The following is a 17,465-nucleotide window of genomic DNA, read 5'->3' as shown; positions in this document are numbered from 1 at the left end:
CCCGTCACTCGGTACTGAGAGGTGGAAAGTAAAGATGGCATCTTTTCCCGGAGATTGCATCGCCTCCCCGGCACTTCCGCGCTAGAACGCACCGAAACCCCCACAAAACCCCGGTGGTGCATATCGTTCACGTCGACCGTTGCCGCAGCCAAGGGGAGACGATGGTAGAACGAGGAACATCTGACCAAAAAAGAAGAAAATTCCCAGACGCCTTGGCTCGTAACAGGTGCACTTGCGTCCCCATATATTAGCCTTGTTCACCTTCCGTGCGCATGGACGAAACTACCTGTTGATACGTGATATTCGCTGGCTCTCTATTTGCTCTCCAATACATCTTTGAGGTTGATTTGGCCGCTACCTCTGGGCAATGGCTGGGCTTGGTCCTCTGATTCTTTCCAGCCGATCATATAGATCATTCGAAACGTTGCGGGCACGGTGCCGTCTTCATTGCCGTGAAGTTCACGATAGATGGCATCGGCAGCCAGGAGCACGTCCCGCTGGATCGCACCCATCTCTCGGCCCAGGACCGCGTTGCTCTCGCCCATGGCCTGCAGGTCCTGCATGAGGGCAAAGGAATCGGGATAGTCGACAATGATGTCATCGACATCTACACCGACCATTTTGAAGCCCGCTCGTTGTAGCAGACCGCCACAATCGCGAGTATCGGCAAGTGGCGAGACGTGGGGCGATATTCCGCCCCTACGCTCCTGCTCCGCCAGCTGCAACGAAGTCCGCAACTCGAACAGGGTATCTCCTCCAAACATGGCGCCCATGAAGGCGCAGTCCGGTTTAAGTATATTGTTGATCTGTGAGAGCATGCCGGGCAGGTCGTTTATCCAGTGCAGACTCAGAGAGCTCAGAACAAGATCAAACGTGTTGGCCCCATAGGGCAGTGTCTCTTGGCTGGCCAAAACCTCGCGGGTCATATTGATCTGTTGGTTGAAGGGTTCCTCGACGTCGCGGTAGAGCATCGTTTCCGACGACTCCGCAGCTGTCAGATGTTTGATCTTTGTAACCAACGGATCTGACTCGGGCATGTTTGGGTCTGAGTCGGGGTTTGGAGCTGTCAGGGCGCGGGCAACATTGCACGAGTTGGCGCCCACGTCGAGTACGCGCGGGTAGCTGCGCTTGATGTCCAGCAGTCTCTCGCAAAGGCGTATGGCGACTTCATCTTTCAAGTAATCGGCGGTTCGACTCTCCTCGAGACGGGAGGCGGCGCGTTCTTTCTGCAGCCATTTCGTCCGCGTGTTGAAAACTTCGTGAACGGGGGCCCGGCTGTGGTAAAGGCGTATGACCGTCGAGCTCCAGACGACCAACAGCTAGCAGCTCCTACTCCCTTGGCTGTCCGCAGGAGCTGGAGGCGCGAGACTGTCCAATGCATTGTCCCGGATCAATTGGAGGACCAATTCACATTCTAGCGTGAAATAGAGCGCCTGGAGTCGTAAGACGGGAGCTTTGGGGGAGCTCACAGGCCGGCAATGTGCAAAGGTGTAGGTTAGATGGGCGTTTCGAGGGGCGTGACGTCGAGGCCGACCGTACAAGCTGAGCCTCTAGACCTTCCAGTGGGATGCACCCAGTCAAGCTTTGATGATACGTGCTGGGCATGGACAGGTGGGGACCAATTAGCCCGAATAGACCTGTGCATCCCCTACTGCTACCTTCTGTCATAATTTGTCAGGCCAATGAACAGGCACTTTTGCCGCCACCACTGATCAACCCGGGCAAGGCGCCTTAGGTCGTGTTCTGGAGGTTTTTCGTTTGCAATCCGCCTGAACGCTGCTCTGCTTATGATTCCCCAGGCCAATTAATAATAATAAATAATAAACGAAGCCATTGGTGGCGCACTGGCAAGACAGACAGACACAGACAGACAGACAGACAGACAGACAGACAGACAGACAGACAGACAGACAGGACGCCGAGTGAGTGGGTGATCAACACGGGTGAAGGAGGGACAACCACTCTAAATTGACCCTACCGCGTTCTGTGCTGCTGTTGCTACTGCTACCGCTACCCATCCGTAAATCCAACCCACCCCCTTCAATTCAACCGAGAGCCCATCGATCCCTAGCTGGCTGGGCTTCTGTATTGCTCCAATCTTTTCGTGAACAGCACCCAGCGCCGGAGGAGCCAGGGGCCCTGCATTTCAATTCACTTGCGCGAAAACACGCCTAGGAATATATACCCATACCAACAAGGCCCGCGACCTTAGCGCATCCCACTTGGTCGTGGTTAACATTAACCTTAGCTGCTCCCGAAAGTCGACGGGACCCCTCGACCCCCGGTCTATCATCAACCTCAACCTCTCCTCAGCCGCCGACCCGCGAACCCCCCAAGCGACACCAACGTCTGATCGCGAGACCATGTTCTGTGAATAATCGACACCTGGCAAGATAGCCGCAAGCAAGAGCGCGCGCTTTCCGAACCACCCTACGCCCTGTACATTAATTACGACATCCCGACACGAACCGACCTACCGAGAGAACCCATGGTAGCACAGCATATAGGGGCACCCTAGCGACGACATCATGGCTTCCTCAGCAGCTGCCGGCTTCCTCGGCCGATCGAGCAGCAGCAACTCGAATATGCGCGGCCTCGTCCAGTTCATTGCCGACCTGAGAAATGCGCGAGCTCGGGAACTGGAAGAGAAACGGATCAACAAGGAGTTGGCCAACATTCGGTGCGTTGGGTGTCAAGATGCTGCGACTAGGGTCTAAAATACTAACTGGCTGTGTCATATAGGCAAAAGTTCAAAGGTTTGTCTTTGCACGAATCCTGACTTGGTCGTGTACATGCGCCTGGAGATGAAGAGTATTGACAACGAGGTCTCGCAGATGGCAGCTTAAGCGGCTACCACAAGAAGAAATACGTCTGCAAGGTAAGTCTGCCCTTCCGGCCCCCCAACTATTGCTTGGCTAACCCATCGATATGTAGTTGCTTTATATTTACATACTCGGCTGGAACGTCGATTTCGGGCACCTCGAAGCCGTAAACCTAATCTCGGCCAACAAATACTCGGAGAAGCAGATTGGTTATCTTGCGATGACCCTCTTCCTGCACGAGAAGCATGAGCTGTTGCACTTGGTAGTCAACAGTATAAGAAAAGATCTGCTCGACCACAACGAGCTGTTCAACTGTCTGGCTCTACATGCGATCGCCAATGTCGGAGGTAGGGAGATGGGTGAGGCCTTGAGTGCCGAGGTCCACAGACTGTTAATCTCGCCGTAAGTCGAGGATATCCGCGCTTGCCTTGCACATGTGTACTAACGTGTCGAAAAGGACATCGAAAGCTTTTGTGAAGAAGAAGGCGGCGTTGACGTTGTTGCGCCTGTACCGCAAGCACCCGGATATCATTCAACCACAGTGGGCGGAGCGAATCATCTCCTTAATGGATGACCAGGATCTTGGAGTAGCTCTCTCAATCACCTCTCTGGTCATGACCGTTGCCCAAGACAACCTGGAACAATACAAGGGGGCTTACGTCAAGGCGGCGTCGAGACTGAAGCGGATACTTATCGACGGTGAAGTCTCGCCAGACTACCTGTACTACAAAGTACCTTGCCCCTGGATACAGATCAAACTTCTGCGCCTGCTGCAATATTTCCCCCTTCCGGTAAGCTTTTACTTGCCCCGACAACTTTACCAATACTGAGCTCAGACTTCTTGCAGAGGACAGCCATGTTCGCGGTATGATAAGGGAATCTCTACAGAAGATCTTGAACTTGGCCATGGAGACCAACAAAAATGTCCAGCAAAACAACGCGCAGAATGCCGTTCTCTTCGAAGCCATCGACCTCATCATTCATCTCGACACCGAGCACGCTTTGATGAGGCAAATCTCGACGCGCCTGGGCCGCTTCATTACCTCTAGGGAGACCAATGTGCGGTACCTTGGCCTGGAAGCCATGACTCATTTGGCAGCCCGCGCTGAAGATCTCGAGCCGATTAAGCAGCACCAAGATGTCATTCTTGGATCCCTAAAAGACCGAGATATCAGTGTGCGCAGGAAAGGTCTTGACTTGCTATATAGTATGTGCGATTCTACCAACTCCGGGCCCATCGTGTCGGAACTCTTGCACTACCTGCAAAATGCCGACTTCGCCATCCGTGAGGAGATGGCCCTGAAGATTGCCATCCTCACAGAAAAATACGCCACGGACATCCAATGGTACATCAATGTGTCCTTACGCTTAGTCGCCGTGGCTGGCGATCACCTGAGCGATGAGGTCTGGCAACGAGTCATCCAGATTGTGACAAACAACGAAGAACTCCAGGTCTACGCAGCTCAAAACACCCTTCAGCACGTCAAGCAGGACCATTGTCACGAGACGTTGGTCAAAATAGGGGCATACATCCTCGGAGAGTTTGGCCATTTGATTGCGGAAGAACCGGGGTGCAGCCCTGTCGAGCAATTCCTGGCCTTGCAGACCAAACTGCCGGCTTGCTCCTCCAGTACACGAGCCATGATCCTTTCGTCTTTCGTCAAATTCGTGAATCTCTTCCCTGAGATCAAACCGCAACTTGTCCACGTGTTTGACGTCTATAGCCATACACTGGACTCGGAGCTTCAGCAAAGAGCTTGCGAATACTTGTCGCTTGCTAGCATGCCCACAGACGACCTGCTGCGAACGGTCTGCGACGAAATGCCCCCTTTCCCCGAACGACAGTCCGCATTGCTGTCCCGGCTGCACCAGAAGCATGTCAACACTAGTGATAAGCGTACATGGGTTGTCGGAGGCAAGTCGGCGAATGCGGACTCGGCAGAACTCAACATGGCCAAGAACTCTGGACTGAAGAGGACATTTAGCACCAACGGACCCATGAACGGTTCGGCCAATGGTGGCGCCAATGGACATGCCAGTGACGATCTTGTGGGATTGGATATGAACGCTGGTCCTAACGAGCAGAAACTGCTCAAGGTGCCCAACCTGGCCAGTGCTGCGCATTTGTCACCGGGCTGGGAGCAAGGATTCTATAAGCTATTGCTTCGAGCTGACGGTATCTTGTTCGAAGACGGGCAAATACAAGTCGGTGTCCGATCAGAATACAGAGGACAGATGGCTTGCATCATTCTCTATTTCACTAATAAGACGCCAGCTACCGTCAGCGGCTTCACAACCACTCTGGATCTTCACGAAAGCGAGAAGGCCAACCTCACGTGGGATATCAAGGCAATGCCCGACAGCAGCATTAGCCATGGGGGCCAGACGCGACAAGTCATCATGTTTGAATGCAAACGGGTGTTCGAAAAAGCACCGACTATTCGAATCAGTTATCTTGCGGGCGCCCTTCAAGCCTTGACGCTGAAGCTGCCGCTCACTGCCCACAAGTTCATGGACCCGGCGGAACTTGCCGCAGATGACTTCTTCAGGAGGTGGAAGCAGATAGGAGGCGCACCGCGAGAGGCCCAGCAGATCTTTGGCTTGTCCGGAAACAAGGACGAGAGGGAAATCAACGAGAGCTTCATCCGGAAGACAGTACAAGGCTTCCGATGGGGTGTGCTGGACGGAGTTGACCCAAACAACAAGAACCTGGTGGGTGCCAGTGTTTTGCACACATCTGAAGGCGGCAAGTTTGGTTGTCTGTTGAGACTGGAACCCAACTATACATCACAGGTAAGATGACATGACGCTTCCTCTCCCATGGTCGGTTACGTGGGCTCCCAGACTAAGCTGACATTTACCAACTAGATGATTCGACTGACCATTCGCGCCACTGACGAGAGCGTGCCTCCGGTAATGCTGAAGATGATGGAGGAGAGGCTGGCCGCGGGAGTGTCGATAGTACCGGAGCTCCACGAAGGGCCGACCAAGCAGGATATCTCGGACATGTTTAGCAACGTCATGGTCACGTAGGATACTCTTGAACATATGGGGGGCTGAACAAAGATGGATGGACAAAAGCCATGTTTTACTAATAGGAGAGATCCGGCCCCGGCTTCTTACTGCTTTCCCACAGCCACAGCGACTGGCGTTCTGAGGTTAGGGTAGGGTAGGGTAGGGTACATAAGTGTTTGAAGTTGATGCAGACAGATTGTTCGAACAGTCCAGTTCGTCTTGTTGACGGCAACGGGCCACATCCCTGGATCCCGTGTTTTCCTAATGGTGGTGTGGTGATGGTTTGCGATACGTGATGTGATGCCTGGGTACCGAATTTGTATGGGTGAGTCTGAACTGGAGACGATCGAGTTGAGTCAGGCCAGGTCCATGTGAAGGGGCGGTGTTTATTGTTCCAACAATGACCACTTCTCAAGTATGTTCTGGATTGGTGTCCCCCTTCCCACCTAAGTAACAACCACAACAACACCGAAGGTGGGACCTGATAGAATCGACCTGATCTATGCGATTGTCTTTCGCAACATTGGAGTTTGCTACACCAACTGGTCAATGAATGCTACCACAATCTTGCAGCTTGACTCGTATGATCAATTATCCCAGTGGCCCTTGACCGCACATTGCTGTCGGGTAGTCGCCTCGCCTGTACCACTGTCAAATATTTGTCACAAACATCAGCGACTCCACTGGATTTGGGAGTTGGTATTCCATCTGCTTTGCTCTCGCACCTCTCGAATCGAGTACAGATTCCAGTTCCTCCTTCGCCCACCCACCCATACATACAGCTGCTGTTTGTACGCACGGACAACGCCAGAGGGGGGAACCACGCCAACATGCTACGGGACAAGTACCAAGCAGTCGAGGACAAGGTTAAACGGGGCCGCCACAAGGTGGCCTGGGTCGGATTGCTCGTCATCTGCGGCATTGCCACGGTGATCGTGATATGTATGTTTTCCCTCCCCAGGCCATGATATCTACCGACCTATAGGCAGTGCATCAAGCTGACCATTATTACGCATGCACAGTCGGATTCAGTTACATCGTCATGGAAATGGATGGCCAAGCCGCAGATCCCGTGGACAACGCTGAAGCCGAAGAAAGCTTGATCCCAGCTGATATCCTTGGTATATGATGGATTCCATCGTCCACATCGTTTCCCTGACCTTAAGGATCGATGCTGACATTATTCACATTACAGATCAATCCACCACTGTAGCTCTCGACACCAGCGATGGCTCGCTGCAGAAGCGGAAGACGGTATACTCGACTACGACTGTGTTCGTGTTGCCGCCGTCCGAGACCACCACGGCACCACCTACCGTGATAACGCCGCCCGAGGCTTCCACGACTATAGAGCCTTCTGCCACGGCGGCCATGACCGGTAACATGTATTGCCCCGATCCCCAGCGGCCCAAGATCCTGACGCTGTGCAATTGGGTGCACACCCCCGTGTCCGGCATGGTCGCTGCAAGCGAGGTGCCCGGTTCCGACCCTGCCGTCTCCTCCGCGGGTGGACAGTCTGCCGCCAACCCCTTCATCACGATGAGACTCAGCCTTTTGGGTCTCTGGGTCCACGTCAGACGAAGCGTCGAGGATGCTATACCATCATCGTATGTCACCTTTCTCCGACAACACAAGCCAGCAACAGACTTGGAAACGCTACATCTGTGCGCCGCCGTCACCGGTGAGCTATGGGAGAGGAGCCGCAAGCTACAGGACTCTCTGGACTATGCCTTGAAGCTCGTCCAGATTCAACAGGGGGCTACTAAATTCCCAAGAGGGCATCATCGAAAGCCAACGGCTGAACCTAGAGGAGATGGCCAGACTATTAGTCTTTGTCCAGAACCAGACGGCTACGACACGCGATACCAGCGCCGGGGCCGCCAAGTGAGAGAAGCCCAAACATCAGAAGATCATGTAGCCAAACTTGTGGGAGAAGAGGGAAAGGCAGAAAGAAGAGGAAAGGGAAAGGCTCGAGATTTGGTCTCTGTACGAAACGCCCAAGTTGCACTGGCGGGACCGGAAGAATTATCTTTTGTAATGATTATTCTGGGATCGTGGCATCGACCCAACACCGGAAGCTTCTTCTGTATACGTTTCGGACGCCTGAAGCTGGGTCCCCAGTTTATGTACATAGAATCAACTGATGCAAACCAAACCACCATCCGATTCCTAACCGAATCTACATGCAAACTGGACTTTATATATTCAGGTGATTGTAAGTGTGATGCAGCTCCAGCACGGGTTGGTGTCTCACCGCCAAGTACACACGCACTTACTCAAGATGGGAATGCAGATACGACTGCAAGGATGGGGGGTGGAGTTCACGATGCATTGGTTATCCACATGTTCGACGCATCCGAGACATAAATACAGGTCCCATTTCCTCCCAACAGTCGACATGGCCTTCTTTCCCATCCCACTCTCATCAGGAACCCTCTAACAATCCCTGGCTACTCTTACCTCCATATTCAAATAATTGGGGGCTGGCCATATCTTCATTGATCATGGACTTCCTAGCCCGCAGTCTCGGCTTCGGGTTTGGCGGCGGCGGCCTTTCCCGACTCGCCACGTGCGAGCCCGCGTCCTTCACCTTCCCGACCCTAACGGGCGCCGAGTTGCTCGCTGTCGAGGCCCACGTCGTAGCCAACTACAGCATGCCGACACCCCCGGGCTTCGACACCGCCTTCAACAAGGACCACACCGCCGGCACGCCGCCGCAGGCCTTCTGCAACGTCACGGTGGCGCACACGCACCCGGGCCAGCACGACCGCATCCACACCTACGTCTGGCTGCCCCTACCGCCGCCAAAGGGCGACGGCGGCGGCGTCCCGTGGAACAACGTCATGCTGAGCATCGGCGGCGGCGGCGGCGGCGGCGGCTTCTTCCAGACGGGCCACTGGATCTGGAGCCACGCCGCCGCCGTGTCCGAGGGCTACGCCGTCGTCAGCACGGACGGGGGCCACACGACGCAGAACTCTGGGGACCCGGCGACGTGGGCGCTCGCGGGCGAGGGCAACGTGGACCTGTACGCGCTGCAAAACTTTGCGAGCGTCGCCCTGCGCGACGCCGCCGTCGTCGGCAAGCACGTCGCGGCGAGCTTCTACGGCAAGCGGCCTGACAAGGCCTACTACGCGGGCTGCGCGACGGGCGGGCGCCAGGCCGCCATGCTGGCGCAGCGCTGGCCCGAGCTGTACGACGGGTACCTCGCGGGCGCCCCGGCGATCTACTGGGACCGCTTCACCGTCGCGGCCCTGTACCCGCACGCCGTCATGGCGGAGCTCGGCTACGTGCCGCCCGCGTGCGAGCTCAACGAGTTCTCGCGCCGCGCCCTGCTTCACTGCGACGGTTTGGACGGCGTCGAGGACGGGGTCATCTCGGAGACGGAGCTGTGCGCGGCGAGCTTCGATCCGCGGAAGCTGGCCGGCGAGGAATTCGTCTGCGAGGACGAGGGTGCGGGCGGCAGAAAGCTGAAACTCACCGAAAAGGGCGCGCAGGTAGTCCAGGCCGTCTGGGAGGGCTGGTATGACGAGACCGACGGGAAAGGAGGAGAGCGCACGCTCATCTGGCCGGGGCTGGGCCACCAAGCCGCCATGGAGGGGCCCTTCAACTACCTCCGCACCACGTGCGACTTCAAGTCCAACACGCCCAAGTGCAAGTCGGCGGCTTTGGCGCCCTCGATGCAATGGCTACAGTACTTCATCCACCGGACGCACCAGCCCATCGACGAGACGACCCTCACGATCGCGGGCCTGAAGCGGGCCCTGCGCACGTCGCGACAGTGGTACGAATCCGTCATCGGCACGGGCGACGCGGACCTATCGGAGCTGCGGGCGTCGGGGGCCAAGATGCTCCTGTGGCACGGCCTCGCCGACGAGGCGATCCCCTACGCGCAGACGCGGACGTACTACGAGTCCGTCGTGGCCCGGGACCCTGCCAACAACGTCGACGACTACCTGCGGCTCTTCGAGGCGCCCGGCGTCGGCCACTGCGGCGGCGCCGCCGGCGGGGTCGGGTTCCGGCCGGAGGGGCTCGTCGGGGCCCTGAGGGCGTGGGTCGAGGAGGGGAAGGCGCCTGAGGTCCTGCCGGCCACGGCTGCGGCTCGGACGATGGTGGCGAATTCCCCTCCTCTGGGTGACGACGATCATGACGACGTTGGTGCTAGTTCCGCTAGAAGCAGGCAGCGGGTGCTGTGCAAGTACCCGAAGCGTGCTAGGTACGATGGGAAGGGGGATGTTACAAAGGCGGAAAGCTTCCGGTGCGCGTGAGATCTGCACTGCCTGAACCAAACAGCTTGGAGTCTAAAGTGCCACTTCTGTATTGATGGCGAACAGACGCGATGTGGAAGCAAGTTGTACCCAATTAAGGCCGGGAAATGGAGAGACAATGAAGTACTAGATGTATCATCACAATCAGAACTAGTGGGAGTAAGATATTTCTGTAGTGGAAGACGAGGTAACTTGAGGACGGGCTCTCAGCATCTCAATCAAGACAGTTCGTCGGATAGGGGGAGACGAGCAAACTTGTTACTATATATGGTTATCATTTATTTTGAATCTCGGACAGAGTATGTCAACGATTTCTCAACGCGTTCCTCTCATGTTATTACATCGACTACTAGCCCAGGTGATTATTACCCGACAATATGATATCATGACCGTAAACCCTGTTTCCGCCGAGACGTAGTTTACTAAATAGTACGAGTTGCTGACCAACGCAACAATATAGCTACCATCGTGAGCAGTTTGGCTAAAATAAAACGACACAATCACTGGTGATAACATAGAAGTGAGATAAAGTCAATTTCTCTACATGAGGGGCTAATGTAACGCACCCCCTGGATATGCAAATGACTGAAGACGTTATCCTACAGGATAGCAGATAGCCGGCACCACGATTACGATCCGAATTGCATTTCAAACACAGTCTCACCCATCTTGGTAAGTCATCCCTGAGAGGCGTACCCGGCACCAGAATATATCATGTAACATTTAATTCGTTAAGGTTCTGTCATCCAGTCTAAAATACGTGCTGTCTATGCTCAAACCTTGCGCCAGTCGGTCATGCATCGGCCTATGCTGCCCAAGCCCGCGATGTCGATGACCTTCTCGTGCCAGCTGAGGATCACGCTCATGGCGGCACCTGTGGACTCGTTGGTAGAGCCGGGCCGCGAACCGACCTGGCTGAAGCCCGTCTGCTGAGGCGTCAGGGTGCTCGGGGTCCGGCTTCCGGCCGCCCGAGGAGCACCGCTGGCTCCGGCAGAGGCTGCCATGCCCTTGTACCTGTAGTTTGATAGTTCGTCAGTAAGTCATAGGTTCCCTCTGAACAAGAGAAACAAGAGGATGGTCCCCCGTTTAAAAGCGATTCTGGCCACGTACAGGTATTTAATCAGGACATCCAGGAGCTCACTGCCTCCTGGGGACTGGTGGATGCGCTCCAGCATCGGCGACATGTCGCTCGCCTTTATCGACTGGAGGACCTCAGTGACGGTCTGTAGGTGCGCCTCCTATAGTGTTGTGCAAGATCATGGTCAGCCAGCTATCTTTTGGTTCTACACATCCCCTATATCCTTCCTCCCCCCTACCACCGGTAGGCGTAGCAGATAGGACCATAGGGGTTGGTTGTCCCGGACAACATGGAAGGGCCAATAGCAGGAAGCATCGTCATCATACCTTGGCACTTTCGGAGCCATTGTAGACAGGCGTCTCCAGACAGCCTCGTAGGGCGCCCTCGGCGTCACCGCCACGCAGCAGCTGGCGGACTTGGGCGTTGAGCTGGCGGACGTCGGCCTCGTTGATCTCGGGGAGCGGCGGGTGGAGCGTGGTGGTGTCGAAGTTCTGCGAGGAGTCCGGGTCCAGGGCGTCGATGTTGATGGTGCGCCACGCATCGCTCAGGGACGCCGAGGTGTGCTGCTGTATGATCGACATGGCGTATGTTGTTGAGGAGGGAGACGACGGGACGACGACGGTCGGATTGTGTGAGAGTGGGTTTGTCGTGCTTGCTCGCTTGGTCGCTTCCTTGCTGCTTGCTGCTTTGGCTGCTTTGGCTGCTTTGGCTGCTGCTTTGCTGCCTTCCTACTACGCAAGCTACGTATGCGTTGTTCGGCCGGTTGTGAGGGGGCAACGAATCAGGTGACACGTTATCGTGAGGTGTGTGCAGCCGATAGAGCGCGGCGGCGGGGGGGGTGCGTGTCTAATGCTGCAGCTGCTGGTCGAGCGCAAAGTACGTAGACGTACTGTAGGTATGGGATGGGATCAATGGTGAGGTTGTTGCCGCGGTAGGCGTCTCTGGTCTTTCGAGGTGAGGGTTAGTGGGGCGGGCGGTGATGGAGGAGGAGGTCGGAGTCGGTCGAATGAATGTTGGCTGGCTTCGATTGATTGATTGATTGATTGCTGGCCGGCACCAGCAGCGAGAGCCTGTTCGTGCTTGCTCGTGCTACTCACTACTGCAGAGAGCAGCTCCTTTTTCCCCAGTCGAGTGCAGTCAAGCCTGGTCGAGTGCGGGGCGAGGCTGCTGAAAAGCTGTCGGCAAGCCACGGCCACGGCCAAATCAGAGCTGCCACATCAGGCTTGCCCACTTCATTGGGCGCTTGACAGGGAGCTGGATGAGGGGCTGAGCAGGCCTTTTGCAGGCCTTTTGCAGCAGTCTGCCTCGTCTCGTCGCAGACCTGCACTTACACCGACCGCCTTCACGTACCTATTGGCTCCCTTGCGCTCTTTCCAAAGTCCAAAATCAAAAGGATGATACAATGTGAGTCATATGTGCGCGCTGCTTGCATTGCATTAGGCAGATGGATAGTCTCGACAGCGCGTTTGTACCGCTACATCTGCTGCTCCAAGTGCATGCGCGCCGAGTCTTGGACAAACAACGAACCCGCCGCGGGCGCCAGTCTTTCTTTGATAAAATTTTTATGGGAAAAAAAAAAAACATGGAGAATAATTCACACATGCCAGGGGCACGTGGGCTACATTAGTTCAGGCAGGCAGGCATTTGCTGGTTGGGCTTCTGTGGTTCGTATATAACGTCGAAATCCATCTTCCTACATGAACAAGCTGCACGACACGTAGTTATCCATCAGCTAACGAACGATTCTTGCTTCATCAGGGTCCAGTTTGTTGAGGTTAGGCAGCAATAACCGAACACCCGGAGCATCGCAACAAACTCAGCTGCGGGAAGAAGAAGAAGAAGAAGATTAAAGGAAAAGGAAAAAAAAAAAAAAAAAAAAAACCTTCATACGACCTTGGTGATGTTCTGACATGGTAAAAAGTGATGTTGGCAAGCCAGTGGTAGCTTGCAAGATGTGCGCATCCGATAGCAGTTACGCCTACTAAGGAGTAGCTAAGTAAGTAGGGGTGTGGGCAGACGTCCTGTTGGATCGGAAGCTGAATGACATGCAATGTCATACAATGGTGGTTGCAGCACTGCAATTCGTTGTAGAATGCCCCAATTCGTATTACCAGCTTCCGCCTTCTCAGCCAGGCCTTGTACTCTCCCGATCCCTTGAAGCTGAACGGTCCAAGGGAAGCCCTATGATCACAGCTCGTCGTATGTGCATGTGCGATTGCCGGTACCGTCTGTATGACGGAAGGTCGGGCAAATAGACAAAACTCCAAAGCGACAGACGGCTTTTCTCATTGGACTGAGCGGTAATAGTGTCTCCTCAGCCCTTGCATAAGCCACGTGGAAAAGGCCATTCGTCTGCAGGAGGCAAACAGGTTTTGCATCGCACAGAGGAGTTTTGGCGAGACAATCCAATCGAAAATAGCAAGTGTAGAACACAATACCATACCAGAACATACGTTGTGTGACATCACCCGGCAGTATCAGTGACAGTAGACCGCCAATTACAAACCACAGCTGTAAGCCTGTAAACCTTGGAGCGGAATGGCCGTGGGAACAAAAGGGGGCGGGATGCAGGCTCAACATCCCGCTGCGGTGGAAGCGAATTGAGCCCCGAGGCCCCCGGGTCCAAGGAAAATTATTGGATTCGTTCGGATTGACCGCCGGTGTGCCGGGTCACATTGGGCGGCATTGGCGGTCACCCATCTGGCAATCTGATCCATTGCCCAGGTCGACGGGGATTGGCAATAATGCTTCCAATCAGTCCGAATATGGCCTCTCCGTGCAGGGGGGCCACGGTTCTGGCTCAAGGTGAGAAATCGCGGTTCACCGAGAATCGCCATGGTCCACCTTACCCACACCTTCTGGTAGCATCAATGTGTCGTTAGTGAGCAGCTTCTCAAACAAGGCTGATGCTGGTTTTATTATGGCGCCCAGGGGTCGAAAACAAAGACATGTGGGCTTTCCCAGGGCCCGTTTGGGGAGCAGTCCCGTCTGTGTGGTGCGTGGGCATGGGGTTGTGATTTCACAATCGTGCTCACGTCGTAAGAAACGGGTGGGTAAGGCAGCCAGCCAGCCTTTTCGACCACCCGAAGTTTGGCAGGCAGAGGGACGGCATTGAGCCGTGGAGGCGAGGCCGTCCAGACGGGCTGCGACGGGGAACGAGTCCGCATCCCGAAACGTGTCACTTCCAGGAAGATCCTAGCAGGTAGCTCGGCCAAACCCATCACCGTTCATCCCAATATCAGTCAATATCAGTCCATCAGCCTGCATAGCCGCAGATCATCCCTTCCACCGTCGTCCTTTGGTTCAGGATGGAAAACTTTTTTTGCCTTCTAACGCCCGGGGCTACTCACTAGGCAGCTAGGGTCCGATGCCCCGGGCGTGGCCCAGAGTGTTTGCTATAGGCGACCCAAGGGAAAGGGAAAAATTTTCCTATCTGATTAGCGAGATGTCAATAGCAGGACGGTAATGTCGGAATACTGGTACATGTAAGAGTTGGTTTCAGGTGCTAGGGCTCGGGACGATTCCCCGGTGACGGCGCCACGAGGTACATACAGTCGTCGGAGGGCCAGATATTCGATTGTCACTTCTTCTCCCCCTGCTGCGTTGCTACATGTACCGCGTTGCTACTGGCGGACGCTAGAAAGCGGACAGCAGGTATGTACATGCAGATGTCAGTGTCAGTGTCAGGCTGCTTTGCATTTGATGTAACGTCCTCTTTTCGGCTTTCTTTGCACACGTGCTTTCGCGTCGTTCTCTTCTGATCTGCGAAGAAGAAGAAGAAAAGCCCAGATCGGCGGAATCGTGCACCAATGCCGGATTGCATGGACGCAGATGGATGGATTGGCATGGCTCAGACGCAAGTCGAATACCACCACACAGACAGTCGAACAGAGGCCACCTCCTACACCTCGGCTGAGCATGGATTGACTGCAAGGAGGTCGGTGTACTTCGGTCGAGTAAACAATGGGTTTTGTTCTCTGAGATCAATGCTTAACCAGTGGGGGTCATGCAGGACGGTTACTAGTAGGTACTGTAGAAGCAGTACCAAGCTATCAATGCAACGTGGCTGGGGGAAAGGTGCAGTGGAGCCTCCCTCCGAAGCTAGCTAGAGGCTACCTAGAATTAGAAGTGGGCGGAAGGAAGGAAGGAAGGAAGGGCGGAAGCCTTCTGGGAAGCCTTCTGGGAAGCCTTCCAGAAGGCTTCCTCGCTAGGCTGGAACGGATACGATGGATTGGAGGGAAAACAAACCCATTCCCGTTGGGCTCGCTACTGCTGCTCGCTAGACTGCACGCAGTACGTCCGGTACATCAGTCCCTTGTAAGTTGCCCTGCAGGTGGAGAGAGGCTTCTTGCGACCCTCGTCTTCTGGTCACCACGTCACCACGTCACCCCGGCAGAAGCAGCAGAAAAGAGAGACAATAGGGGTCCTGGCCTAATACATCCAGCCCACACATACCAGCACCGGCAGCGATATCTCCGTAACGGCATCGCTGAAGGCACATGTACTGTTACACCGTCACACACATGATGTACATGACGACTGTTTTGTTTATACGTTAAGGATTGACGATGCGGCAGCTGACACCTGGAACCTTATCTTGCCATGATATAGCTACAGGCAGCTCAGCGGTGTGGGATGAACGTTTCGAAGCACCCTCCCCTCCTATCTCTGTCACCGCAGAGGACGGTGCATACTCCAGTCCTGTCCCTTGATGGATTACCCTGAATTGTGTCTGTTGAGAAAAAGTACTTACACAGCGATCCTACCTGCTTCTGCTAAAGCATGCATGATGCATGCATAGTAGGTCCTTGGATAGTGCATTGTGAGTACATAACAGACCCATCCTCAAGGAAGGCCCGAACATTAGGCGGCTCGGTAGGCCATTTTCTTCGGCAAAGCAGATCAAGGCGGTCCTTCCCTGCCATGTATGGAGATGATGGCCCTGCCTTGTGGAAAATAGCTGGTGTTCGAGCGGTGGAGTGTTCGAAGGGACCGCCGGCTGTCACCTGGAGATTAGAAGCCATCGTGGAGGCCGGCAACTCCTTTACTTCTTCGGCTCCCTGGTGCGATCCACGCGGTAGTGGGTATGTTGTCAACAATAGCCGTTAGCTGCAATTCCAATTCAGTGGGCATGGAAGCGTTAGAACCCTTCTAGAAAGATTGAATGCCGAGGCCTGTCGAGTCTGTGTGTATCGTACAAGATGAATCTGTCCCCTGGGCGGTCGCTCGGTCCGAAGAAAAGTCTCTTACATGCAGAGAATGTTGTACGTAGGTATGTACGTTGACGTGTCGGCGTAGTCGAGTGGATTCGGCATGGTGTCTTTGGCGGTCTACATTCGCCAGTAGTAGTATGTATGTTTGCACACGTTACCATTCTATACCAGCATGTAAAACATGTGAGCGCCTTATCCACTGAGATACAGTAGACCAGGCAGAGTAGGATGAGAAGTAGGCAGGATGACGATGAAGACGACATATGGTCGCGCTATCGGTATAGCGGCACACCTCCATACTGGCTGTCCATATGTAAGTAAGTATGTAAGTAGTTATGTGGTATGTAGGATGCGGGATATGCAGTAGGGCTTAAGGCTAGGCTGCCCAACTGCGTCACGTTGCGTTCGGCGGCGTCGGTAGGTCGTATGCAGCTTGACTAATCAGACATCTTGGCGTCATTCACCACCAAGGTTATGGCAGAGAGTCTCCGCGCTTAGTTTACGGAGTACTGTCTGAGGCAATTGGCTAACGCCGAGACAATGAAAGAACGCGATATTGCCATGGGCTTGTGATTCGCTCGAACCATTCAATTTGTCGTTGTTTCGTCACCTGACGATTGGACGATGCATGCGTGCTCTTCATCCATTAAGTCCACTATTAATCGGTGTTTCGACTTGATGTTATGAACTCATTGCGTCGCGACTGCGGATGCCTGTAGCCACTCAGTGCCCTGTCGGAATAAACCTTTTTTCACCACTCTTGCCCCATCAAGTCTCAAACGGTCTGCTGTTGCGGCCAATCATGTACCGGACATCAGATGTGAGCCCTCTCACCGAGCCTTGCCATCCCCCCTCGTCGTGCCAAAGCCGGCCTACCTATGGGAATAGAGGCATGGCGAACAACATGAGGTCCTATTCCCCTGCATGATAGGTATCAATACGAGTTGTCGAGAGCCATCTCGCCGCCGGCTCCCATGTTCTCGTGGCACGTCGAGACCAGACACCAGACTCTCGACCCGCGGCTGATCGATCCGCTGCCAGCATGTAGCTACTTGTCCTTAGAGGCAATAAT

The 17,465-nt window shown here is 54.7% G+C and overlaps 5 protein-coding genes across 5 annotated transcripts; 3 read left to right on the top strand and 2 right to left on the bottom strand.

Moving 5' to 3' along the window:
* Window positions 1-314: 314 nt before the first annotated feature.
* On the bottom strand, window positions 315-1,381 carry PG986_009493 (uncharacterized protein; the record flags this gene model as incomplete). Its single annotated transcript, XM_066845715.1, is given in 2 exon segments — window positions 315-1,319; window positions 1,334-1,381. 2 exon segments carry the CDS (start codon window positions 1,379-1,381, stop codon window positions 315-317), a joined length of 1,053 nt encoding a protein of 350 aa, XP_066698113.1.
* Window positions 1,382-2,528: 1,147 nt separating this feature from the next.
* PG986_009492 (uncharacterized protein) lies at window positions 2,529-5,855 on the top strand (the record flags this gene model as incomplete). The annotated part of the gene is made up of 7 exons (XM_066845714.1): window positions 2,529-2,680; window positions 2,743-2,756; window positions 2,835-2,878; window positions 2,935-3,224; window positions 3,280-3,613; window positions 3,672-5,615; window positions 5,691-5,855. The coding sequence occupies 7 exons, from the start codon at window positions 2,529-2,531 to the stop codon at window positions 5,853-5,855; spliced, it is 2,943 nt and encodes a 980-aa protein (XP_066698112.1).
* An 812-nt stretch (window positions 5,856-6,667) lies between these two features.
* PG986_009491 (uncharacterized protein) lies at window positions 6,668-7,725 on the top strand (the record flags this gene model as incomplete). Its single annotated transcript, XM_066845713.1, has 3 exons — window positions 6,668-6,779; window positions 7,033-7,444; window positions 7,584-7,725. 3 exons carry the CDS (start codon window positions 6,668-6,670, stop codon window positions 7,723-7,725), a joined length of 666 nt encoding a protein of 221 aa, XP_066698111.1.
* Window positions 7,726-8,341: 616 nt separating this feature from the next.
* Window positions 8,342-10,102, top strand: PG986_009490 (uncharacterized protein; the record flags this gene model as incomplete). Its single annotated transcript, XM_066845712.1, has 1 exon — window positions 8,342-10,102. One exon carries the CDS (start codon window positions 8,342-8,344, stop codon window positions 10,100-10,102), a length of 1,761 nt encoding a protein of 586 aa, XP_066698110.1.
* A 773-nt stretch (window positions 10,103-10,875) lies between these two features.
* On the bottom strand, window positions 10,876-11,761 carry PG986_009489 (ARP2/3 complex protein; the record flags this gene model as incomplete). The annotated part of the gene is made up of 3 exons (XM_066845711.1): window positions 10,876-11,116; window positions 11,213-11,340; window positions 11,507-11,761. 3 exons carry the CDS (start codon window positions 11,759-11,761, stop codon window positions 10,876-10,878), a joined length of 624 nt encoding a protein of 207 aa, XP_066698109.1.
* Between the last annotated feature and the right edge of the window lie 5,704 nt (window positions 11,762-17,465).

The sequence above is a fragment of the Apiospora aurea genome, assembly GCF_038362705.1.
Source record: "Apiospora aurea strain CBS 24483 chromosome Unknown utg000006l_segment0_segment0, whole genome shotgun sequence".
Taxonomy (NCBI): domain Eukaryota; kingdom Fungi; phylum Ascomycota; class Sordariomycetes; order Amphisphaeriales; family Apiosporaceae; genus Apiospora; species Apiospora aurea.
This window is presented reverse-complemented; position numbering and strand designations above follow the sequence as displayed.